Source organism: Trachurus japonicus, chromosome 6 (assembly GCF_045865225.1).
Source record: "Trachurus japonicus isolate A0001 chromosome 6, Traja_1.0".
In the NCBI taxonomy this organism is placed as follows: domain Eukaryota; kingdom Metazoa; phylum Chordata; class Actinopteri; order Carangiformes; family Carangidae; genus Trachurus; species Trachurus japonicus.
Window position 1 is genome coordinate 6,744,484 of NC_140912.1, and position 27,799 is coordinate 6,772,282.

General features: G+C 42.2%; 1 protein-coding gene across 1 annotated transcript; it reads right to left on the reverse strand.

Annotated features, from left to right (window-relative positions):
- Positions 1–108: 108 nt before the first annotated feature.
- On the reverse strand, positions 109–27,799 carry ptpn9a (protein tyrosine phosphatase non-receptor type 9a). The gene is made up of 13 exons (XM_085778518.1): positions 27,514–27,799; positions 18,233–18,376; positions 13,207–13,296; positions 10,284–10,408; positions 9,304–9,409; positions 7,888–7,998; positions 6,272–6,588; positions 5,301–5,388; positions 4,886–4,955; positions 4,081–4,159; positions 3,529–3,679; positions 1,344–1,551; positions 109–529 (listed from the first exon to the last, which is right to left on the reverse strand). Exons 1-13 carry the CDS (start codon positions 27,544–27,546, stop codon positions 339–341), a joined length of 1,713 nt encoding a protein of 570 aa, XP_085634644.1. The 5' UTR covers positions 27,547–27,799; the 3' UTR covers positions 109–338.

The window sequence follows — 27,799 nt, forward strand, 5'->3', positions numbered from 1 at the left end:
CTCAACACTGCAGCACTGTGCTCACTTTGCCACGCATTTTTTTCGAGATATGTTCAGCAAAAAGAAAAAAAACCAAAATGTCACATTGTTGGCAGCCGGAATGTAATCACACTGGAACATCATAATGTCGACTCACAAGCCTTTCACTGTCGCTGTCTGGCCTCGCTCTGCCAGTGAACAGTGGCTTAGCTTCAAATGACAGCCACTGTGAGGAAGTTTACTCTCCTGGATTCACTAATTGGTCACACAACACGGCTCGGGGTTAACAGATCGACTGCAGAAATCTCAGAGCTCACAGATTGGTTTCGGTGGGATCTCGTGGGGGGGGGGGGGGGAGCTCACTGATTGGCTGGGAGCAGGCCCTGTCTTTGGGCGTGCTCCAAAATGGCGTTGTAGCAGAAGTAGTACTGGTCCGGGGTTTGGATGCTGAAGGCTCTCTGTGTTCTCATGCGTCGCACCGTCTGGCACACGTTTAGTGAGCCGACGTCCTGAAGCTGGGACAGACTGATGTCCAGGGCACAGAAGGTACCTGCAACAACAGGTGGGGTGTTTGGTTTGAACAGTGAAACATTTAAAAAGACTTTCCTGACAATATAGTCGACTTGCCGGCCCATAGGGCCCCATCGTGAACCCGGAAATGTTGAGTACCCCAAAGTTTTATGTTAGAAATAGATAGTATGGGTCCCCAGTATTCAAAAACTGCAGGATGCTAACTTATATATATTGAGCAATTAGCATACCTGACATAATTAGCAGAAATTCAAAATGGCTGTCTAAACCGGAAGTGACCAGATTTTGAATTCCATCAAAATCGGCCCACTAGCGGTTAAAATCTGGTCACTTCCGGTTTAGACAGCCATTTTGAATTTTGAAAATGTCAGAAATGGATTCAGCATCATCAATAACCCCTAAAACCACTCCAATATTGCCCAGATCAGCCAAGTCAATTTTGTTGAAATATTGCCCATATAGACAATTATGCTAATTTATGCTAATTATGTCTGTTATGCTAATTGCCCAATATATATAAGTTAGCATCCGGCAGTTTCTGAATACTGGGGACCCATACTATATATTTCTAACATAAAACTTTGGGGTACTCAACATTTCCGGGTACTCATTGTTGGCAAGTAGACTAATAATGCAAAGTTGTTCTTACCATTTAAAAGAGGACAATGAGCCTTGAAGCTCATAATATAACATTTTTAAAACAAACTTACAGTCCTACAATAAATTCAACCTTCAGTTTTCATTGAGCCTGTTGTTTATTCAACACAGCTCATGTGACCTTCATGAAGGTGGATTTATTGCATCAGATAAGAGCTACAATCTCAAGGTCTCACCTGTTCTCCCGATCCCTGCGCTGCAGTGGACGACCATCGGGGGTCCCAGTGGGTGGCCCGTCCACTTGAGTCCCAAAGCCTTCACCGTTTTCCTCTGTTGTCTCTTCACCGCTCCCAGGAAGTCGATGAGAGTCACAGCCGAGGTGGGAACGCCGTAATCGGGCCAGCTGAGGTACTGGAAATGACTCACTTGTCTCTGTTCACAAGTCTGAGTGGATAAAAATAGTCACATCAGTCATATGCCTGTTGTACGTCACAATAACACAATCTGCTCTTTGAATATGGTAGAATAGATTGATATGTTAAGAAATATGTTTTCTTATTTATCTATTTGTGTGAGAAACAGTAATACATAAGTAATACAGTTAAAAAAATAGTTCAGATTTAATGTCACTTCACAAAGTATAAAGAGAATTGTAATATTTCTGATTGATGTCGGCATGGCTGTGGCGAGGTACACTAATACATCAACTGTGACACTGCCCAGCAGTAACAACCTGTGGTCTGATGTTATAAATAACTTGAAATCTTTTTTATGTTTAAATATTCCAATGTGCCCCATAGTGTGGTATAGTTAATGGAATCAATTCTCATATGATGCAGTGTTTGATTGGACTAGCAGGTCTCACAGTGAAGAGAATGATCACTCATCTAGTGGAAAGTGAGGAAACCGAACTGTTTTATTACGGACAAGTGGCTTAAGGATTTCTGGACTTCCTCTTTATGGACGAGGTGTCCACATGTCCATAGACACCTACAAACACTGGCCAGTGGACCTGAAGGGCCTTGGACCTCAGTTAGGTCACTTATGAGTGCATGACATACATGTGGAATTCTGTTAATATGGAAATAATATGGAAATGTTATGTGGTGTACTGTATGAATGGTATTGAAGCGTTACTTTAAAGGGATGGTTCAACATTTTGCAAATTTGCCTATTGCCATAATCCCTATAGTCTTAGCTGTAGGTTCATTACCTTTAATTATCGGTACAAGCTGTTTTTAGATCAGCGGGGCAGAGATACGAGCTGCTCAGCTAACACAACCGTGGTTAATGGTACTCTCGCGTTTCCCTCTTCAAACTAAATACACAATCCCACAACTCCAAAACGCTCTGGTGGACAAGTTGTGACCTGCACATTCACCACGCTATGAAATAATAACGTATAATTATGTAACATTACAACACATGAAGCAAATACTTGCAACTACTTGTGCTTTTGAAATCACTCCGCCCAGCAGCCGTGTCTGGAATGTAGATCCAGTTGCCTTGAAAACAACTCCATCTCGTAATGTTACATGATTATTTCATGGCGTGGTGAATGTGCAAGTCCCAATTTGTCCACCAGAGTGTTTTGGAGTTGTTGGATTGTGTATCTGATGAGTTTGATGAGGGAAAGGCGAAAGTACAGCGCGCCATGCAGAGCTCACGTCTCTGCCCCACCGATCTAAAAAAAGCTTGCACTGACAATTAAAGGTAATGAACCTACTCCTAAAACTATAGGGATTATGGCAATAGGCGAATTTGCCAAAATGTTGAACTATCCCTTTAAGTGCGAGTTACTTCACCCTGTAATGTAAATTAATATTACATTGCAACTAGATTACCCTGCACTCTCGCCTTTATTATTATTTTTGTCTTGGTACATGTACTTTGTTTTGTCCTGTCTTGCTGTGTGTGTATAAATAAAGAAAAAATAAATCTGTTTTCTTGGATTCTCACCAAGCCTGAGATGAGGATTAAAACCCCTCTCATGTCATGTCGTGAATATTAATCGAGCTTAGGTGAGTATTAAAGCTGGAGGCTGGTCTGACTCAAAGCAAAAAAGTTGAAATTCTGTCCCCTAACACCTCAACGGCTTTTCTCATTTGTCTAATCTGTGCACAGACAGAAATGGTTTGAGCAGAGTGAGTGTGGGAGCGAGGCTCTCTGCCTGGGTTACTCTGTCTACGCTGCTTCCATCTGACCCACATAAAAACAGGGAAATGGATCTCACTATAGCAATTTATTGACCAGAATTTCCACTGCAGAAATATTTGACCCTGCAGTGCTGCTGTTTGTCCCGTGTATATATATGATCTATTAACCACAGTTATTTCTTGACAAATTGCTCGTTGTTGCCGGATGAAAAACAAACACACTCCAGTCACAGCGTCCATGCAGTCAGCGGCTCTAGGCTTTTACCTCAGTGTTGTGCAGTTCGAGGGTTGTGTGGTTGTAGTGGGTGTGGTGGTCTACTCTTTGGTTCACCACTGCCATGTGGCCGTAGACCTCTTGTCCCCCTTCCTCCAGCGGCCAGTACTGTCCACATTTCCTCCGACTGCCCTCGTCCGTCCTGCAGGCCACAGACAGATGATAGAAATACACATAAACCACAGTTCTAATAGTTCTAATTCTAACAAACAGTTTATGACTCAACAATACTGAATCTATTATATTATTTGTATTTAAGTAGACCCTAGGGTTCATGTACAGACTGAGCACTGGGTGTTGCACCAAAGACACATTGTAATGTTGGATTTATGTTGTGAATGGAGTTAGGAGGTAGTTTGTGTTTTTCTTTAAATGTGACTCTTGAAGGTAACATTTATGCTTTTTTGTAAATGTAGCCTATGTTTTTGGTATTTTGTTATTATTTGTGTGAAACCTTGGACGTCATGGGACGCAAGACAAATTTCAGAGTGATCTGACAATAAAGTGTAATCTTATCTTATCTTATTTACAAAACAAAATTACCTGGTTGTCATGACGATAACAAGCACGTTTTGTTCCCAGACCATTCTCCAGAAATCACCATACGTCCTTTCCAGCGGTCCTGCACAGTACACAGTACTTTTATGTTTTCCTCACACTCATTGCAGCTTTGATGACAATCAATCAGAATGAACATTAGCATTTACAGTCCCACGCGTCCATTGGCTGCTCATTAACAATACTAGTGGCTCTGGACTGCTGCTGTTTTCTACTGATATGCTTCATCTTGGTTTAAACTCGTGCTGATTTGCTGCAGCAGCGTTTCCTGCTAGGACTCAATGGGCATGTGATGTCACAGACCAGACCAAACTCACAGTTTTCAAAATGCTCTCTATAGTGACACAAGATTTACGCGACTACAACTAATTGCCATTGAACTGAGATGACACAATTACCAACAGTGACCTGTTTATAGTACTTTGTGATCAATAGCTAAACACAGTACACTGGTATTTAATATGTAGTATAAGTTTACATTACAATCAAATTAATTAAGAGTATATGATTATTAGAAAAACATACACAGTAAATCTGGCCTCAAAAATCAACATTGAATCGACTAGTGAGAGAATCTAAAAACACCGTAAACAAAGTATTAACATAAATACAAATATTGGCAAAAAACTAAACTAAAAATCTGAACAGAAATTCTTTGGTTGCCTTACATCTCTACAGAGTATATAAAAACACATTACACTGTTAAACTTTAATAAGCAGTAGAATTTCTTAACATTTTGGAGTAACCCAGAGAACATTAACATTAACAGATGTGTGACAGTGGTTATACCTTGAGTACCAATGTATGCGTTCTTCTGTTTGTAGCCATCCATGAAGCTGGCGTTGATGTAGTCCGATCTCTGTGAGAACAGCACAGATTTATCACAAGAATGAAACGCACACTTGCACAAACTGAAGTATATTATGCAATTTCAAATTAGAAGTGAAGCCTGTGCTATGATCTAAAGAATCATTTAGGACTGTCAGCTCAGTTGAGGCAGCAGGATTATTAAATTATTTTAGAGGATTAAAAGCAGCACAATCAAAGTGCTTTGGTAATACTTTGTGTCAGGCTGCTGGTATCAGTCCACTGTGTCAGAGCTTTGAAAACTGGCACATTGTTTTTTTTTTTGATCACAGAGAAACCATGAATGCAACTGGTCTTGTCCCTCTGAACGACACCTGTAACGTTGTTGAGCACCAACCTCGTTCCTTCTGGGTTTCAAACGAACTCTCGTTTGATCTAGGCACAGCACGTCTCCGTAGCGATTCCTCTCCTGATTGTAGGCTGCTCTGTAGACAATAAACGTACAAAAAAAATTACCAGTGTCCTCTGTGACACATTGACACTTTACAAATCTAAATAACCCTATTTTCCAAGTATGAATTATTATTATTGTTAGATAGCATAGCTAGCTGCATAGAAAAAGATTCAAGGTTACTGTGATGATGGTGACCATGACTGATTTTGAGGTAATATACAGTGCATATGGAAAATATTCAATTTTTAACCATTTGTTATGTTGCAGCTTTATTAAAAATCAATAAAAAAAATGTTTCCCTCATCAATCTCCGCTCAGCATCCCATAGTGACAGCACAGATGCAGAATTTTAGATTTTTTTTCAGACTTTGCTGTGACTCTCATGGAGGTCATTCAGGTGCCGTCAGTTTCTTTTGTTCATCTATGAGAAGGTTCTGCACCTTCATTTGAGTCCAGCTGTGTTAAATTAAATGAATTAAATGCAAAAACTAGGTCCTCTTTTAGTTTTGGTCATGATTATGGGATGTGATGTAATGTACGATGGAGGACAAGATGGTGTAGTTTTATTTGATTTACTTTAAACCTCCTGCAAAACAAGTGATAACTCATTTTGCCTCTGCTACAAGCAAACTTAATATAGATTATTTATAAGAATAATGAAGAACTTTTCCCGCTCATTCACCATTTACTCAGAGCAGCAGATACACACAAACAGCAGACACAGCAGTTTCAGGGTTTAATTCTGACAGTCTGGGGACATTATCAATAGATGAGAGTAGAAAACCGTTGGTTTACTTAATTTCCCAGGAAACTAACTAATTGCTTTAAAAGTCTGCATGATGTGTAATTACTCATGTTTTCAAGTCGTTACTGTGATGAAAATGCAGAGCTGCAGATGTGAACCGTGAACTCACTGTGCACAGTGGAAGGTCCCGGGTGGGGGCTCTCTGCGGAGCTCCTCGTACTCCAGGTGGATGCCCGAGCGCTGCAGCCGGCCCAGGTGGCCCAGCAGCTCCTGCGGCCGCATGGCCTCGGGTCCGGGGGCGTGGATGGAGGTCTCCTCCAGGGGGATGCCCACCAGCTCGTCCACCGGGTCCACTCGGCCGTTCTGGCCCGCCAGCAGCTGCTGGTTCCAGCTGTAGGCGTCCAGGGGCAGCAGGCCCCCCAGGTGCTGGGGGAGGCAGTCTCGGGGGAGGTGCTGGCGCAGCTCCGCCATCTTTACCATCTGGACCTGGAGACACACAGAGACAGTAACAACACATTAATGCTTCAGCTCCACATGAAACCGTTGTGTTATGTGTCGGTAAGCTTCAGTGTTAAAACACGTCATCAACCCCAGAGTCCTTTTTTGTTTTTTCAATTTTCATGTCACAAATAATTATAAAATCATGAACAATAATTCCTGTAGTGATATTTACAGCTGACCTCCAGGTTACACAGAAATCTGTAATAATCTAATTCTTTGGATACAGCGATGTGGTGGTGTTGTGCCGAGTTCTTTTGTTTGTATGTGGGCAGGCCAGCAACCTGTGGCCGATAACCAATCAGGACTCAGGGTTTATCTGCTGGAGGAGGAGGAAGCCCAGCTACTGCAGCCAGAGTCAGAGTGATGCTGCGTTCGAGACAAGTTGGAACTACGATCTTTCCCAGTTGAAAGAGTAACCAAAAACATGGCGGTCCGGGATGAACTTTGCATTCAAAGTGCTTCTTGTAAGGCATAGAAACATTACAAAGGGCACAAAAACTATCAAAACAGAATGTTTTAATGTATTTTGGCATTTAAATGCATTCTAACTGATGTTTTACCGTTGACGGTGTGGTTCTGCCCGGGTGCAGATTGTTGTGTGACGTCAGACAACTGATTCTCGGCGAAGCTGGGGAAGATTTTTTTTCTCCGACTTGAGGTGGCGTTTGACTGCACTTTTTCAAGTCGGAGGTTGGAAAGATCCGAGTTCCAACTTGTCTCGAAGGCAGCATCAGTCGACAGACACAATATGGCTGCCTTTGAGTTACGTGTTTTTAGTTTTTGGTCTTAAGTTGACTTTGTGTTAAATAAAACGTATTGCTTCTTTTCAATCTGGACCTGTGTTATGTTTCTGTTTTGACCCGGTCCTATTATTTCATTCACTGCTGCTCCCCCTTTAACCCTGGAAAACACAGGGAACGTAACAAATTGCTTCTGCCTCCACTTTATACACGGGGCCTAATCAGGTGCGCTCTGTCAGGAGGTGCAGGAGGGGCGGTGCCTGGGAAGGACAGACACACAGACACACGGCAACACCACAGCCCTAACAGGTAGGGTGGTTGATTCCAAGGATTCAACATGTAAGAGGGGGGTTAGTGGCTAGAGAGAACCATCTAATCAATGATCAATGATACGAAATCGCCTGGTCATTTATTGTTTGTGATTCAACATATATTAAGTAGGGTAAATCTTTTTTATCTATATTTTATCTATATCTTTTTTAGTATAATTATTACCATGCAGCGGTGGTGTGTCAGTAAATGAGTGAACAGCTCCTTCACTCACCCTCTCCCTAAGCTTCTCCTTGAGCAGCAGACTGAGCAGGTTGTAGGGCACCCGGAACCAAACGGGGGCCCCGACGATCAGCACCTTCTTCAGCCTGGCAGGGAACGCCCCCTGGTGGAGGGAGAGACGGCACAAAGTATCAACACCTGCAGTTCATATTGGAGACTCAACAGGGTGGATTTTAATATACCTTCATCATATGCACAGTGCTACGTGTTGGACATAAAGCAGAGCAGGTACACTACCAGCTACCAGCGCTGCAGGAGCTCCCACTTTAAAGTCATCACTTGTTACCTTGGAGACAATCCAAGAATCATTTCTTTAGACTTTCTCTACTTCACATTGTGACACTGCATACAAAACTAATCCTCCTGAGGACGTATCAGCGACTCCAGTCAATTTTTTCCGATCAATATGCGGGCCCGATGTAGAGGCCAGTGCTGCTGATGCGGCCACATAAGTGTCTGTGTTATGGACTGTAGACGACATACTGCTTGACCCTCGGGGCATAAATCACTGAGATGGAGGGAGACGTGCAGGTAACTGCCACAATAAGCAGCGCTCTGAGTGTTACACAGCCTCTGCTGTATGGATTCAATCATTCTTGTGCTTGTCATCCCGTTCAGTTCAGCCATTCATTTTGCCTTATGGACGGGCACGCAGCTCCTATAGGACACCGACCTGCCGCCTCCCAGGATCAAGGATATAACTCAGCACTGGAAAGGTGATTCATTTTCAACAACAGCAGAGAATTTAATGGACTTTCTTTCAAGTGTTGACATCTAATCCTGCAAATGTTGTGTGTATTTCAGAATCTTGCATCTCATTCTCATACACATTTTGCCTTTAGAGTACATGTTATATTTAATGTACATGCAGTACTGTGCAAAAGTTTTAGGCACCATAAGCAAAGTGAAGATGCTTTAAAAAGGAGGCCAAGAATAGTCTTTATTTATGGGTTAACTTCATCCAAAGTTCATTTGTTGCAGAATTCAGTCTTCTTGTCAATTAAAAATAGTTATTTTTGACACTGGCTGTCATGTTTGGGTCGTTGTCCTGCTGCAGAATAAATGTGGGAGTGATCAGTGGCCTCTCTGCTGCATAAAGGATCAAAATCTAAACATCTAAAGTGTCACACTAGTGTACACGCGTTAGTAAAGCATTAAATACTGAATTCATCATTTATAAACACATGAATACTCATTAGTATGTAGTTTAGAAACACAGTTAAACATGTTCTACTCATCATTGATAAGCACTAACTGTGTTTATAAACTACATACTAATGAGTATTCATGTGTTATACATGAAGAATTCAGTATTTATTAATGCTTAACTAATGCTTAATAGTGTGTACTTATTATAAAGTGTTACCAAAGTGCCTAAAACGTTTGCACAGCTCTGTAAGTGACTCACCTTGAGTAAGTTGAGGATCTTTTTGCTCAGGTCCAGCTCAAAGTTTGTGTAGTTGGATCCCGCCATGTCGTAAATGAACACCAGGCCGTTCCTCTGGGTCTCGAAGCTGCCGACAAACCAGGAAACTTTGTGTTTACGTTCATGATACACATCGGTTGATCACTAAGTTATGGCAGGTTTTTATTCCAACACAGTGCACAGACGTGTTCCAGTGAACGAATGCGCAAAGAGAACAGTGTGTACACAGGCGGTGCATAGAGTGAACATGTAAAAGAGTACACGCAACAAACAGAATAACAGAATGAGCCTTTACAGCAGGGGTCTTCAACGTTCTTCAGTCCAAGGAGAGATGGAGCAGGGAACCCTACTATGTTGTATACAATTGTGTATTATATTAAACTGGGCCCAACCTTGTTATTGTGCATTTACTACTAAGCTTTTCAAATAATATGATATGATAATATGATAATCATGCAGACAGGCTATCCAAATTGACATTTTTATTTGAAATATAAACAGGATTCCCACATGTCCTTGAAAACCGAGAAAATGGTTGACCATGGAAAACATATGGAAAATGAATAAAAGAAGTCAAATGTCGTGGAAAAGCTTGAGTTGTCCTTGAAAATGATTAATCACATCATGACATCAGCTACCAGAGCTCTATTTGACTTTTCCAAAAAAGTACAGAGAGAGAAAACTAGCGACTTTGAGTTGATCAAAAGTTACCATTATTTCATAAGTTAGAGCCATAGACTGCACATAAATATAATAATATGTAATAATAATAATAATGCAAATGATTTCAAGAAAAGAGTGGGAACCCTGATAAATGTGGAAACTAAAATATATAAAACAACAACTAAAAATCCCACGACCCTCCTGCAGCACCTCCGCGGGTCCCCTAGGGGTCACGGACCCCCTGTTGAAGACCTCTGCATTACAGCGTATGACACTAAGATTAAAGGTGGAGTCCTCACCTCTCCACAGCTCGGTCCAGCAGATAGAAGAGGGCCTGCAGCACCACGTGGTTGCCCGTCTTGTTGGGGTGGTGCAGCTTCGCCGTGTACAAAGCGATGGAGGCCCCCGAGGGGTCGCGCACACTCTGTAAACACACACAACACCAACAGGTTACACACCAGCGGCCCACACACACCTCGTGGGACGAGTTATTCACCATTTCACTGTCAAGACTCGAGTTTCTGTGGAATGTGTGTTGTCCTAAAACTCTGAACTCTGGACACCAACACACTAAAAATGCTTTAATGTAAAATACACTTATCTGGCCATATCTTAATTATTGCGTGGAAGAGAGGGGCAATACCTATACAAGTAACATCACTCCTCTGTTTCTGCTTCAGAAAAGAGCGAAGAGTTATTCACAAGGGAGGCAACAGAGAACCATCAAATAGATTTTTTTTATTTCTGCAGGTTTATTGAAAGTGGCTGATCTAACAGAACTTCAGACCTTAATAATAATGTATAAAGCAAAGAACAGATCATTACCAGAACATTTACAAAACGTGTTCAAACTGGAGGAAGAGGAAAACAGACTGAAGCTTGATTTTAAACAGACATTTGCAAGGCTGAGCTTAAAACAAATGTGTATTTCTGTTGCAGTAAAACTACGGCATTCACAGAGCAAGGAACTGAAAAGTTGTACAAGTAAAGAAAAGAAAAGATAAGCGCCTACAAAAAAGAAGATAGATAGACGAGTGGTGTCCCCTGCTATTTTGCTTGCTTGTTTTCTTGTTATTATTATATGTTTCATCATCTTTAATTTTTTGAAATAGAGTATAATATTGGTGTTGATAGTAAGCCAATGCAATTATAACAATAGAGAGGGGCAGGTACTATACGTTTTTCTTCATCCTGCTCCTTTTCCTTTATGATGACTATTATGTGCAACCATGTGTAGTATGTATACCATGAATGGAATAAATCATGTAGTAGAAACACAAAACTGAGAACTGTCATTTTACTCTGGTTGTGTTCAGTCTGGTGTGTGTCGTGTGTGTTGAGGGTTTTCCAAGTGGACCGACTCAGATGTGTTTTTCATAGAAGTGATGTGGCCAGTCGGAGGAGAGATTACTGGGGCTGGCTGCTTTCTCAGTGTGACAACACGGCAGCCAAATGGAAGCTGTTGAGAAATGAGCGATGAACAATGACCACAGGGGGGCACTTAAGTTCATATGCTGCTGACTGGCACGCAGCCACAAAGGGCTGTCAACAATTCAGCAGGAGGAACAATTCTTGTCAGTAATGATGCTGCAGGTCTCGCAGCTCTGGCTTTTTTTCTTTTCTGTTCTGGAGAAGGACACGGAGCATATTTTTCACGTCAAAGCCGATCATTTCTGAAGGCTGCCGGTGTCAGAAGAAACCAGAGGCTCTGGGACTTGAATGAAGCCGCTGATCGCTCCGGGACCGGCCTTTTGTAAGCAAATAAGCCTGTGTTCTTCTCGGGGCACTGGGGCTAAAAATACCTCAGACAGGATATGAAACCCGCTGCTGAGGCTGGAGAACTCAGACGTCAGACAAGAGGATGTACAGCATCAATGCCACTGTGGCACGTCAGTGGGGAAGGAAGAGGGAAAACACAGGGAGAGTCAGGGTGTGTGTGTGTGTGCTGGAAGAGGGGAGGGGGCATCTTTTATGGTGGCGATCTGGCTGACAAAAGGCAAAGTTGTTTTTAAGAGTGTTGGTTCAGGAACTTGCGCCCCAGAGAGACACCTCTGAATTCCTGGTTATGGGAGTTTCCTGTCAGAATTAAGTCTGTAAACCGACTTGTTCAGGGAAATGAGCTCATTATATTTGATGTGTCAATTACAGACTGATTGATCCTCAAGCCAAGACACTGCCTCGACACATCCAACACAGTAGAGCCTACGTTTCTGGAAGGGAACAGCCCGTTTGTGGCACTGGAAAAAATATATAATATATCATTTTAAAAAGGCTTGTTAAATCCCAAAACATCAGGACACCATAGTTTTGAATGCACTCAAACTAGAGTAATTGGATCCACTATTTTGGTTTTGAGTATTGTGAGCTCAGTGAGAAGAAAGGGAAAGAAAAAAAAAAAACAACTACACTACCCACGTTCATCACAATAAAGGAACCCTGTGCAACAATGTGTCTGTGTAATTTTAGAATGACAATAAAGCTGCACAGAACAAAGGAATCAGATTATTCAAGTTTGGGGTAAACAAGGAGGGGAGGAAGACTTTAGTTTATATTACTACATACTTGATGCATATAATATACTTCATGTATTTCTTTCATAGCTGAGGATTTATGGACACAGTATTTAGTATTAAATGTTGTGCTGTGTTATGTTTGTGTGCTGGGACCATATGCTTGTGTATGTTTATTTACTGTATATGAATATAATCTGTGTATGGTTCAATCAGAAAAACTGAAAAATGGGTCTGTTTTTCTGTTTTGAAACAAAAACTAAATAAACAGTAAAACTGAAAAACAAAAAAACAGCGTTTTTCTGTTTAGGAATTAAATTTATATAAATTCCTGTTTCTTATTCAGAAATATGACGGCAGACAGACCTGAAGTGAAGTGTAAGTGTAACAATGTCAAAACAAAAGTAGTGCGCTATATTATTAGTTAATAATAACCTGTCAATCTAACTATGCTCTGACACAGCCTAGTGTAATTGATCAAATGAATACATTCATTTCAATGTTTTGCCTGTTATATGGCAGCGTTGCCCAAATGCTAATTTTGAATAGGCCTAAGCTTTTTCACAGTTAAGGTCTTCATTGTACAGAGACTCAGTGGGATTCATTCTTTGCTGTTGTTATTGATAATATTAGTAAATATATTACAACCATATCTATTCCATTAAGCTGGTTCCATAATGATAAAGGTATAGTACGTAGAGGGCAGACTTACCAACACAGTAAACTTCCCACTGAGCAGCTCCGAGCGCAGAGGCTCCTCCTGAGGCTGCAGTCGGACGATTCCTTCTTTAAGACGCGTTTCCTGAAGAAAACAGATGACAGTGTGTGAAATGACGCTCCGGTGTTACTATAACAGGTCGTCACTTTGAGGTGAATTCTTCCCCTGTGAACAATAGAGAAGTACACGGCTGACTTTCCTGCCCTCTCCGCATGGTTTCCATTCCCCTTCTTTCTCTTGTTTTTTCCCAGAGACTAAATACTAACTAAACTCCAACTCTGGAGGTGCCATGAACATTTTATACATTTATCTACAGATTTTCAGATTTTTAAACTATGTGGACTGATGAATAAATGGAACAGAGTTGAAACATGCAATAATTCCCCCATCATTTTATTAATAGTGACTTGAATGCAGCATCCTGTTTTTCACTGAGGTTTCTCCACTTAACATGGTGATGAATCTGCTTTCAGTTCATAACTACTGCAGTTCTTTTATCCCTGCTGTTACTGCTGGTGAGAGAGATATGAAAGAAAGTGGTTTCAATACATGCAAGTCATATATCATTACAGATACAGTATATTATGTGGTAGGGCAGCCATAGTCCAGATGTAATGCCGTGCTGTCTAGACAGTGACTGATGACACTCAACCAAAGACAAATCTTTTAAAAATGTATGATGTTAGGTTGTTTGTTGGACACACAGGCCCACCAGGGGATTGCTGCTGTCACACATTTTCATGGATATCCAGACAATGCATTTCATTCTACAGAAAAAAAGGTCTAAACATAAACCATAAACCAATAAGAACATAATAACATTCTCGCTAACATGATGTTAAATTTTTAACCAAGAGGCCATAAAACCAAAAGAAGGATCTGAAAGATGCAGATGCAGAATGAGTAGGAGTTTATCTGTGGGTCACAATGAACAACCTCCGTCACATATAGATATTTATAGATCAATACAACATCTCCTATAAATATAACATCCATGTCAAGGCTCAGAATGGTGTGAATCAGTGAGTCTGTCCCCGCTCTTTCACTTCAACTATTTATTATTAATTCATTTATGCTTTTTCATGTGAAACATTTGACCTTTTTCCACATCTGAACTGAATTTGCAGTGAATGTGCAAACCAACACTAAGCACCAGGCGTTGGAACTTCAGTCACTACAGTCACTATGCATCCATCATGTCCTCTCTTTTGTTTTTGACATTTGTCTTTGTATCTGCTCCAGGAAAACTTGTTTTCTAGTTTCTATTGTTTGTGCAAAGCTGAAATACAAACAAAAACAAAGCAAACACACACACACACACACACAAAAGTAACAACCTGTGTGTGATGTTGTGGTACATACTGTATGTGTGAACCACCCACTTTTGTCCAGTGTTTACAAGATCTTACGCTGTGTTCTTGGCACCTAACATGAACTTCAGTTACTAAGAAACAGCTTTCTGACACAGTCTGTGCTGTAGTACTAGTAGTAGTACTACAGTAGTACTAGAGAACTTTATCATAATATAATATTATGTGATATTATAAGAATACCAAATCTTCAAATCTTAGAAATGTTTTTGTTTGTAATGCTTATCCTTTTATCAAGATGTAAATATTAAAAGATACACAGATAAACAGAACAGTGGATGACACAATTAGATATTTTTAAAGCCAAGTCCTTCACCATTGACCCCCCCCCCCCCGACTTAACAAGCCGCACACTGGAAACTTTCCCCCACACTTTTTTTTCTGACAAATGACTTGTCCCCAGCCTCTGTCCCGGTGCTGACGCAGCATTAAAGTGAGTTAAATGTTAAATGAACTGTGGCATGGTGTGGGGTGGGGTGGGGGGGGGGGGGACTAACTAATCCCTCTCAAAGTCACAGTCTTTTCAGAAATGAGCTGCTGTTCATGCGGGCCAACAAGTCAACGCTGAAAAACAAGAACCCACCTTGGTGAATGAAACAGCCGCACTAAAAAAAGAAAAAGAAAAAAGAAAAAAGAAGGAAAAAAAAAAAGGTAGGTGGTAAGATCGCTCCACGTCTTGAAGCTATTCAGGTCATTAGAGTCTGTTGTAGACGTCTGGGAACTTTCCGTTTGCTGCAGTGGATAAACCGGTGCAGATCTGGCCAGATAAATCCTGTTTTGTATGTTCACATTTGTCCAGGGTGAAGTTTTCAGCTGTATAGGCCGTCTAGGGACAGAAGTACCACTCTGGCTCCGTAGTAGAAGCACCTGATTATATTATTATTATCTCCATGTTATTTCCAGATGATAAATGAAGTGGGACCTGAGCTCTGATCCACTGGCCCTGCCCCGAGGCTTTCATCTCCATCATCATTTACCACGTTGATGGTAATAATATCACCAAGGTCACCAGCTGCCTGCTACTGCAGCAATATAAGGGAACACACATCTTTCTCTAACTTTTTCATTCAATTATGTTTTACTGACACTCCGCCCATCTTGTTCTCAACCACCATATAAAAAGATAAGTGATACATGCAGATGGTTGTTACAGATATATTCCAATTCAGGGTTTAAACTGGGGCCGCTTCACTCTCTGACTCTCCCCAGGGAGTTGGTTAATAGCACAGCAAATAAACAGGAAACGAAAAAGGAGAACATGAGTAATGTTCATTAGAGATACAGGGTTATTATGGGCGTCTAATGCTTCAAAACATCCCAAGAAATAAGCCGCCTCATGCACATGAATATCACATTTACACTGTTTTACTTGACTTATCATTCACATGTTGAAAGCATCCTAATGTATCACTGTTTGATATTGTTCTGCATGGAAGTCTAGCAGGCTCTTCCCTGTGAAACGTTGAGATAAGCTTCAGACTGCAGGATGCTTGGTGAAATATCCTGACACTGTTTCATTCGCTGTGTGAGTTGATACTTGCCTGCAAGTGTGTGTGTGTTCTGATGCATCTGTTTAGGCGATCTCTTGCTTGGCTAGGGCTTCTGAAGAAATGTGTTGAATAAAAAAGGGCCTTGTGTTGTGTAGCTGTAGCTGTGGGTGTGGGCGTGGTGAAGACGCTGCACATTAACTCTTCCATTCAACCTGCAGCTCTGTGCTGTGTCTCTGTCAGCACATGCATGGATGTTCTGCTGTCTGTACTTTGTAACGTGTCATCACTTATTTCTGTCCCATCTGAAAAAAAAACACTGCAAACTGCAAAAACAATTAGTTACATACTTTGCATTATTTAAGCCTGCTGTTTGGACAATTATGACACAACTACGGTTTCCTCTGTGGAAATAACGGCTGATTTACTGTATAATAAGAAAGAAAACGTTAGGTACACAAGAAAGATTGTTCCAATGTGGGTGTAGATTCTTGATAATGTTGAAATAGAGGGTGTTTAAACTGATGAGGTATTTACATTTCTAAATTTAGACGACTAAAAACTGGAAACTATGTTTTCACCAAAGTAACCGGGGTAATAGCTCCAGATGAGTCAGCTCATCTAAAACAATTTCTTTACAAATGACATTAGCCCTTTCTGACTGCGTGCTGCCTGTGCAACAAGCCAGGAGCTTGGGGGGGGGGGGGGTTGTTAGCTTTGTGTAAAACCTGTTGACAGATGCTATGGTGTTTGTTCCCCAGGTTTCCCATCACCTGCCCATGACCTTGGATCGAGCTAATACAGAGGTGAAGGAGGTGATGGTGGTAAATAAAAAGACAAGAGTGATGAGACATAAAGGGGACATATTATGGAAATATCACTTTTTGAAGGCTCTTGGGTGTTTGTCTTGCTTTCTGGCCCCCAAAATGTGACAATTGACAACAAAATCTGCAATTTTCAAGCTCCCTAAGTTGAAATCCATGTGGTTTTACGAGCTGTTCCCTTGGTTGTCTGGCAATGATTTAACTAGTTTTCGAATTTGCATAATCCCACCCCTACCTGGGACCAGTAGAAGGGGCGGGGCAAGCAGTGGTTCATTTGCATTTAAAGGGACAGGCACTGAAACCAGCCGTTCTGAACAGGGCTGTTTAGAGAGGATGAAAAGTATTTTGACACAGACATGTCTTTAAGACACCTGGGGAATATTTTAATTTGTGGAAAGGGGCAGAATATGTCTCCATTAAAGGTGTTCAGAAATGGCCGTTTGTCCTGTTTGTCGCGCCTCCTTCTACGAGTTTCCACGAGTTGCCGCACAAGTTTACCCGAGTAAGGAAAACGGATTTGATTGGTCGTTATCGAGCAGGCGGGATTCAATGTTTGGGGCGAGACCGAGCTTGGTGTGTGTGTGTGTGTCTGATGTTTGATTGACGGATGACGGATCCAATATCATTGGCTGATGAATCGTGAGCAACATGACGCATAATTTGTGCGCCTGCATTGTCCAATGCGAAAAAAAACTACCCCACTTTCATCCCGGATTTACTCGAAAATAGAATTTTGCACAAAGTTTGGGCTACAACGTCTGATAGATGAGTTATTACACTAATGTTAAGACCATAGTGGGCTCAAATTCAATGAATACCTTTGATAATGTCACTCAGACCGGACCGGACGAACTGGACTAGTATCATCACAATGTGTTCATTAGGCTTATTTTCTTAACATGTTTACTATTTAAATTAGGAAACTGCTCTACCTTTAGTGTGTACTGTGTTCAGGTGAAGTTACTTTTGACAAAACTTTATGGAAAAAGTCTGTAGGATCTGCAAACTTCACACATTTTTAGTCTTCATTTGCAGATTGTATGGATTTACAAAATCAGAGTAATGTAAAATCGCCTCCTCCTTGGTTGGTTAATTAACATGCAAACACAACATATTGGTGGCAAAAACCCAGAGAAGCAAACAGCCTCCCTGTATCTACTGTCATGTGTTGACGCAAGTTGTTCAGTGCTTCACAGGCTGTGTTTTCAAAAGGCGTGGACTGTGGCGATATAGAAGCCAGAGGCTGTCCCCCTGTGTTGTTGTGCATACACATACACATACATAGGCAGCTGCAAAGGAGTTTTATCTGCATGACAGCAGACCGGCCGTCTCTTCTTACCCTGTAGCTGTGGAAGAGCTCGATGGCTCGAAGGACATCAAACTTGCGAGCCATGAGGAACTTGACGGCCAATTCCCTGGACAGCGGCGACACTCCATGCTGACTGGTCCACTTGTTGATTTCCTCCAGAAACTGCCTGGTAGCCTGAAACAGACACAGATCGCTGTCACAAACACTCCCATAATCGAAGGGTCAAATAGGAAGGAAATGAAACTGGGCTTTAAACTTGATACATCCTCAGAGGAAGTGTCATCTGCCGCCTCGCGGAATACACTCCACACAATCCGACGGCCCGGTTAGACATCTACAGCACGCTCGTGTTTCATGTGCCGGTGTATGGTTTGGAGAACAATGGGAGCCCTGTGAGGGTGTGTTTGCAGACTGCACATAGACAGTGACGTACAAAATAAAAATGTGTGCAGCCGAGCGCGGAAGTTATTCCTCAGTTTTGCTGGTTCATCTCGTGTGTTAACCACAGCTATCTTGGGGAACGATCTGCCACTTTGCATAAGCTATGAAGGGACAAAGAAAATTCCGGCGCATGGTCGAGCTGGAGAAAACAATCAAACAAAAAAACTAAGTAACGAGCAAGAGCGAAGAGTGACGGATGTAAACGGCAGCATATACGGTGAATGCATTTTGCTCAGTTAAAGAAAACTACCAGCGTTTTCATAGTTGGTATGAAGAGAGAGCAGCAGCATGAGAGGGGAAGAATCCTGTTCAACTGGTGTTTATGAGCTGAAGCTGCAGTAATGACAGGGTGACACACTCAAACCTTTCATAGCAGCTGGTCATAAAGCAAGTCATGTGGATGTGTCGACTCCTGAGATATCAGTCATTAAAGCAGCTCTACATGAATGGAGGGAGGATGTCACTGATGGCAATGAAACTTTTAGGTTTTAATATTATTAGTTGTAGTATTTTTTTTCCCATCAAAACTCAGTTCAGTTTTCTTTTCCTCTTCACCAAGAATAAGATAACTGTCCATCATTCAGAACATGTTCACGTTAGAGGATGAAGATGGGAATCAGTGTCTTGTGAGGTCTCCAGAGCAAAGAGCTAAAAATGATGAATGGTATTATGATGGGTTACTGGTTGTAATGTTCAGAAACCTAAAAACTAATCAGAGAATGAAAAACAAAACAATCCAAGGCCACTCATAACTCTCCAGTGTCAGATATTAAGGGATTGTTCAACATTTTGGCAAATTGTTTGTTATGTGTTCATATCTATTTTTTCTACCAGCCAACTAAAACTGCAGATGTAATATCTGACACTGGGGAGTCAAAGGGATAGTTAAACATTTTGGCAAATTGGCCCATTGCCATAATCCCTATAGTCATAGCAGTAGGTTTGTGACCTTTAATTGTCGGTGCAACCTGTTTTTAGAACGGCGGAGCAGAGCTACGCTATGGAGGCTAATGGGATTTCTTGGTTTCCCTCATTAAACTCATCAAATACACAATCCAACAACTCCACAACGCTCTGGTGGACAAGTTGTGAGCTGCACATTCACCACGCTATGAGATAATAATGGAACGTTACGAGACAGATGTGTTTTTCAAAAAAAAATCATGCAAAACAGCTGATGCGTGTTCCTGTCGGGGGCAGTTTTTCAGCAAGCAGTCTCTGCATTTGCCCCTAAAACAACTCTGTCTCGTAACGTTGTGTTATTATCTCATAGCGTGGTGAATGTGCAGGTCACAACTTGTCCACCAGAGCGTTTTGGAGTTGTTGGATTGTGTATTTGATGAGTTTGATGAGGGAAACTAAGAAATCCCAACAGCCTCTGTAGCGTAGCTCTGAGCAGTTCACGGCTCTGCTCCACCGTTCTAAAAACAGGTTGCACCGACAATTAAAGGTCACAAACATACTCCTAAAACTATAGGGATTATGGCAATGGGCCAATTTGCCAAAATGTTTAACTATCCCTTTAACTCTCAGTGTCAGATATTACATCTGCAGTTTTAGTTGGCTGGTATAACATAACAGACATATTCTCATCTTGTGCATTGATAAAAGGCCAGTGTTAGCAACAGTTTGCTTATGTGCACACTGATACACACTACCACTATACTATAGTGGTAAGTGTGTATCAGTGTGCATACTATAGTGACTATAGTGTACACTGGGCTTTTAGAGCCTTTTTTTGCTGAAAAAGGAACAGAGGACGGTTAAACTGCACCGTAACAGCAAAAGCGTGGGACGGAAAACCAAAAACAACTTAGTGAGAGTGCTGAGTCAGGTGCTAATATTTGATAGAACCACTTTAAAACAAAAGGCACTTAATTAGAGAAAGTTGGCTTGTTTTCAAAATGTGTGTGTTTTTTGGTGGGGGGGGGGGGTTCAGCACCAGACCCATTCAAATCTAAAAATATTCAGTTGAATTCATATCATACAGAGCAGTTGGAAAAATGTGTTTACCATAAAAAGCCCTCCAGCCATCTTGCAAATAACTTATGCATTTAGCCAGCAGTCTTTCAGGAGCTTCCTGTCCTCCCCTCTGGTCTTATTATATACTCCCCTCAGCGCCCCCCACCTCCCCTCTCACCCCCCCACCCCCCACCGGCCTCAGCACCCGCAGAGTTAGCGAGTCAGCACCCAGTGAATCGTCAAAAGGCGACAGAGGAGGCAATGAAAGCTTACACTTTAAACACAGGGTTCCGCTTCTCTGGTCAGGCCCAGCAGCAGCAGCAGCAGCAGCGGGGCGGCGGGGGGCGGGGGGGCGGCGTGCATGGGAGACAGGAAGTCAAGTTCTGGGAGTCCACGGCTCTTTAGGAATACAAAACGATCACTGAGGAGCGGCGAGGCCCCAAAGACAGGATGCCACTGTCTCTCCTCAGGAAAGCCAGCGCTTTTCACAGACAGGACGGACAGGACGGCCCTGCAGCTTCTGCTCTGTTCACACAGTCTTAGCATGCAAGGGATGAGGGATGATTGCACCTGACAGGGCTGGGGTCCTCATATCCGACTCTCATGGGGGGGTGGGGGGGTGCAGAGGGCTGTTGCTCCGAATTCCTTTCAGCGCACAAGAGAATACATCGCTATGACTCTTTTTTTTTTTAAACATGAATTGACAAGTAAATGTTTCAGACCTCCCGGTGAACCATGAGCAGCATATTCTTACAACGACCTATTTTACTATGAAGACTCACTGTGACACCATCACTCCAATTAGAAACTGAGCCAACACCTCAGTGCTGCGACTGTCTGATAATGTTTCCTAACTTGGAAGTTTTCTTTTGATTTCCAGAACAGCATGTGTAAAAATAATAATTAACAAAACTTAATTTACTTGCTTTTTATATAGAGCTTTCAATTACACCTCATGGCCTTCTTCAGCAAATGCAGCTGCTGCCTTCACATGGCCCAATTGTGGAACTTATGTAGAAACCAGACCAAAACTTCTCATAGCAGTTTTCTTTTTTGTTTCGTTTTAACATCTAGAAACTATAGTTGGTTTGCAAACTGTGTGTATTCCTCCGACAGCTGATGACGCTGCAGGCTGAATCCACATTTCTCAACTTCCTAAACAAGAAGAAGGAAAAGGAGAAGAGGAATCTGCTGTGTGAGAACGGAGGTGAGATATGTTTCACACTCCAAAATGAACTGCGGAGAAAACTGCAGTAAAACGTCCTGCTGATGTCAACCATCAACAAGGTTTATATGACTCAGTCCAAAGGTACTTCAGAAAAAAGTGTTTGATGAAATGAGACGGGCAAATAAAGCAGGTATCTCCGGGTTGTTTATACCACTAACATATTTTAGACTTCTTCACTTTGCTTCAAGAAAAAACACATCTGACTGATGTAGCGAGGCAGTAACTCGTAACAGAACCTCCACCTAATGAGGGACATCTACTCTTTGTTGTTGCACAGTGAAGCGTTAATCCTTCAGTGTCGGCCAAAGACAACTTCCTGTCAGATTTCGCTGTCAGGTACATTTGAGTTTCCAAGATTTCAATGGTCTTACAGCTGCGCTCTCTCTCTCTCTCTCTCTCTCTCTCTCCCTCTCTCAGGCTTTTAAGGGGAGGCTGCCAACTCCAGGCAGTGACCCTCTGTTCCTGGAGAAGCAAGTCTTGTTTGGTTTTTCTGCACTAGGGGCCATATCCGCCTGAGTGGAATTTGAGGATGAACCAGTTTGTTTTCATGATAGCACACCGGACTATAGAGTGGAGGATTCAGTGCGGAGGAGTGACCTGCTCAGTTCCCGGACGATGCATAAATATTTGCTCGACTGGCTCCACTTCTGATAGAGCAGGAGATTTTTCCTTCCTCAATGTTCTTGATTATTCATTATTATACATACACTTAATTCTGGTTTAAACCTCAGTGACATCAATCTAAATAGACTTGAGTGGTCCATGCAAATTCCAAATTGGTCAGATTAAAAGTCCACTTCTTTTTTTCCCACTCGTTCTGGTTCAGATGTCTACATCTCCTCAGTTTGTTGTTCTGAAATTCCATGTGAGGCATTTTAAACAAGTGGTTCCTGCCCTTTTAATACACAGCGGCTGAAATGACATAATCCTGTTTGTTGTCAGGATTTTTCATTGATGGTTGTTGGGTTGTTTTATTGGTGGTGTTGACGATGGCAGTCGATAACTAATTGATTAGGTTGACTGTGGTTGGAAGCTGCTGTGCTGCCTGGGAGCTAGCGGATGAATTTGGGGTCAGTTCTCTGTCAAACTGCCCTAAAACCAAACCTATAAAGGCTGGAGACCAGGACCAGGACCCCCCCTCCACCCCCCCAACTCACTGCAGCCGCGACCAACAGAGCAGATAAGGGTTCCTACAGGGAGATAGGGACTGCCTTCAGAATCACAACATTGTCTTCTTGTTTACTGCTCCCTATATAGGAAACACTTTGAACTTTACTGAGAGTCAACGGAGAATTCAAACTCTCATTCACTTCACACAACTGTCATTTCCATATTGATATATTTGATTGCTGAACTGTTTGCCGGAAGTCTTGATACACATGGACACGATGTGGGCTGTAACTGTATTAATTATTGATGACTCCATCATGACTCCTCCTGATGAAAGTCTCTCTGCCTGCACACGTTCACCTTCCCACAGTCCTTCCTGTCTAGAGAGGTATTAGGATTACTCCTTCCAACTGACACTAAACATATCAAATGTGCAGTATATGGAGGTACGAGCTGACAGCTGACGATGATGCACTCCAGTGACAAGGCAGAATCCTGCATTTCCAGCTCAGCCTCTCTATGAAGCACAGGGGAGACAGCTCCTTCAACCAAAATCTCAAAGACGGGCCTGTTTCAGTTCACTACGGCACAGGCCAAAGTCCACACCGGGTTTTCATTTTCAACTGTGATGGATCTACATCAGAAACATCTCCACCCAGACCGTCACACCTGAAAAACACACACACACACACACACACTCACTATCAAGTGTGAACACCGGCCATGGGTGAGGCAGCTTTTACAGGAAGCAGATTATCTGTCCTGCAGTTGATTATATGCAAAGAATACTACAAATAATACTCCAGCTACAGTTGTAGCATTAGCATACTGAATTTGCCTGAGCAACAGCTGCTAGCGAAGACAACGACGTCAGTGGCACTTTCATGATCCATGTTACTTTACCAGATAAGATCCGATCAGGGAGCGACTGTGGGCGTCACCATTGTTTCCAAAGGTCTCGGTCGTTGCCTGCCCAGATTACCACACAGCCCTCCATCCATCCATCCATCCATCCATCCATCCATCCATCCATCCATCCCTCCATCCATCCATCCATCCATCCATCTTAAAAGACATGCATTTTAAACTGAAAACCTAATACTTTAGATTAGGGAAGTCACGATTATAGTTTTTCTTAGTGTGTTGTGTTGTGTTTGAAATATTAGAGTCATTACAGTAATTGTCAACTACACACCAAATGTTTACGTTAATTATAATATTTTTCTTTTTTAATTACAAACGACAGTCTAACATTTCAATTTCTACCATTTCAGTCTTATGTTAGGTTAATGGACCAGTATCTGTGCATTTACCTTTACTTTGGCGCACATCTGCTGATATGGTTCTGACATTGGAAAGTGACGGTATTTATCTTTATGATTAACTAATTGTGGTGTTTAATACTGCGAAAATAAGTAACTGTGACATCCCTACTGTAGATGTAGCCTAATACTGATTGAAAAACGACTGAAACATTAGCTAAAGATATTTAATATATCATCAAAGAGGTTTATTAATCTTAACCCGGTCTAACAAACGGCTCCTTGAACTGTTTAATCCTCTACAATCCTACATTCCTGTGCTATAGTTATTGTTCAACTTCTGTACACCTCTATTTTATATCGATCAATATTTATCATCCATGTGCAGTTTATGAACTTTAGCCGCCTACAGCCTGGACACTGTGCTCCTTCCCACTGTGCTCTCTTTAGACTTTTTCTTCAACAACTACCCACAGTTATTTGTTAACTGGCTCACTGCAATAAACCAGATCTATTTGTTGTTGCTCCGTGCCGCCAACCATGACTGGACATCTTGGCTGCGTTATGTGTTGTGCGCTGAGAAACACACCATCCACCACTGGTAGAGTCCTCCAGGCCGTCCTCATAGATAGATAGATAGAGAATACTTTATTAGTTCTAACTTGTCAAACAGATCATTTGTGTTAATGGCTGCATTTCATTCAGATGCGTCAGGACCAGGCTGACGATAATGTACATGCTGTCTTACTGGGAAACCCACAGTGGATTTTGGTTTTTGTTGTGCTTGCTGTCGCCATACTCCTTAGTTACAGGAATTGGTCATTGATGTCTCAGTATTGACATCAAGCCTACTCCACATTCCAGCCAGGAGCGGTCATAAAGTCAATGGCGGCTTTATTGGTCTCAGCTGGGAAAAGGGTTATAAAAAGGAGTGTGCAGGGTCACTGCAGCGTCACCAGTACATCTTGATCCTACAGGGACGACTAATGCGTTTCTTCATAATAACCATCATCATTATACTGAAAGGAATTTATGGCTGTCTTTGACATCGTCTTTCCATAATCTATTTGATTACAGATGCCATGCTAATCTATTTACAAATGCAGGACTGCAGTTGCCAAGCAGCTTCGCTTCACTTCAGTGAGTCCCATTTGGCACGAGTCAATACCAAAACAGGAAGTCAATAACGTCACTCTCTCCCTATTCCCCACTTTCTCTCACTCCACTGCTTCCTGGGAGTAGACAGTAGACACAACACACACACACACGCACGCACACACACTAGAGCACATGATAGACACACACAGGCACTCTGTAACTCATAAACTCCCCCTTCCCCCGAGTCTGGTGGAAATGCTTTTAACAGCTGCCTTTAGAATGAAGTTCCACTACACCCATGTACACTCCCGAGGGAGCCACCCTGCCACACACACACACACACACACACCACACTGACTGCATACACAATTTACCCAAACACCCCCCACAAGGCTGTGGATGTAATAAGGGCGTCCGGTACCCTAGCGGGGGCCCTGGCTCACACAGGAAATGGAGTAGCCAGATATGGCTTTCTGCTGACCAGATCATGAGGGGAGTCAGCAGGAAGAGAAGACACCAGCATGACCAGCACCAACCGAGGAGAAGAAAAAAAACTGGAAAAATCAAACACAGGCTTAAAATGTGTGTGAAAACGGATGATAGTATACTTCAGTGAAATGAACAATGTACAAGAATCACTAACTTACAGTATGCTTCCTCTGAAGATGCTGAAGATAGGTTGTGTGCTATTCATGTGCTGTTTGGCTGTACACACACTAGAATAAATGTTGTAATTCACACTAAGTGGCCTGTTCTTTCTACAAACTAATGTAGTCAGCTCCGCAATAAATCCAGACTTAATAAATGTTACAATATTCAGGTAGAGATTCAACTTGATGATCCATCTCTTTGATACAAATGTAGTTTGTGTTTGAAACAACTCTTAGGAACATGGTACAATCTAAAAGCTACACAAGCTACGCAGGAGCAGACAAAACAGAGACAAATACTGAACATCATAACCTTCATGGTGTTGTTTTCTACTGGGGTATAGTTTACAAACTGTTCTTTATCAATAATACTCTTTCTTTTATCTTCAAAATGTGAGGATTCGTGAAAAAGCTGCTCTAGAGACTAAAGATGTTAAGTTTGGGATTATATAGACAGGAAAAAAAGTGGTGATCATGAAGCTTCCACATGCCTTTATGTTGATCAGCTACTAGATTTATCTTTTCACCTTTGCTAATAATAAAGTGTCTGACGGTGAACTCTGAGTGCATCAATAGACATTATGAGCTCAGCTGCTCAGCTCCGCTTGACCTTGTTCAAAATTAGCCTCTTTTTTTTTCAGAGCCAAGATGAAAAGTCTCATTCACTACGAGGCCAAGCTATTCATCTAAACCTGAGATTATGAAGCTAGAAATACAATAGGCTACATTCTCAGCCCAGCACATGCTAAATAAGATCCAACACATAAAGAGTTCAGTGGTGTGGTGACATCACTACTTCTGAAACCATATCAAGTCAATAAAAAAGAAAAAAGTGTGAGTATCATTCTGTTGTGCAGCAGTTTTTAGACCAAAACTTTTATGTTGTTGGAAAGAACAACACACCAGAGCTGAGTTTCTACGAGCTTTGATAAAAAAAAAACAAGCAAAAGAGGGGGATAATGATTTCCCATTCCTCATAGTGGATTCAATCTGTGAACATGTCTGCAGTCTAAGCTGCTTTGATGCTACAGCTCGCACCAGTTTCTCATTCCTACACTACAACCAGGACAAAAAGCCAAGTTCTCCTTCATTGAGCTCAACGCAGAGCCGGCTGCCTCCAACCTTCCCCGGCTGTAATGTGACGACCCGTCCCCACTGCGAGCCACGCATTGAATTATTTTACATCTGTGTGTGGAGGCTGGTGGCGGCGGCGGTGGTGAGGGCGACTTCGGCCTCTTTCGCAACAGTTCAGGCTCAACGCTGGAGAGGAACTGACAGTGATGCAACTGGAGCAATAATGCGCCAGAAATCGATACAATATTTCCGCTCCGCAGCTCCGCGGACCGTTTCGCAACAAATCCACCATTGCGCACCGCTATCGCCACTCGCAGCGGCGGCGGCGCGCACACGCACATGAATGCACAGACAGGGCCAGAAATACCTCCAGGTAGGGCTGCGACTGGAACAATTCAGGGCGATCTAACACAGAAAGGGGGGGTGGTAGTGGTGGTGGGGAGGGGGGAGAAAAAAGTATAAGCACAAAGACTCTCAGGGGCCTACCTGTTCTTCATCCGCCGATAAATTAGCTGCCATGGCTCCGTCAGTTCTCCGACCACCTTTCTCCGAGACGCGTCCTTTTCATAAAGTGGAAGATAACGGAGATGTCTGTGTGTCTGTCCCTCGTGTAAAAACGGGGTTTAGGGGTTGTCCCTCTCGCTCAAAGTTGACGGCATCTGAATCGCTGCAGTATGAGCTGAATGTTTCTCTCTCTTTTCTCTTTTTTCTTCTTTAAAGTGTTTGACTGCGAAACACACAAGCCAATAAGCCTGAATCTGCCATCCAGAAC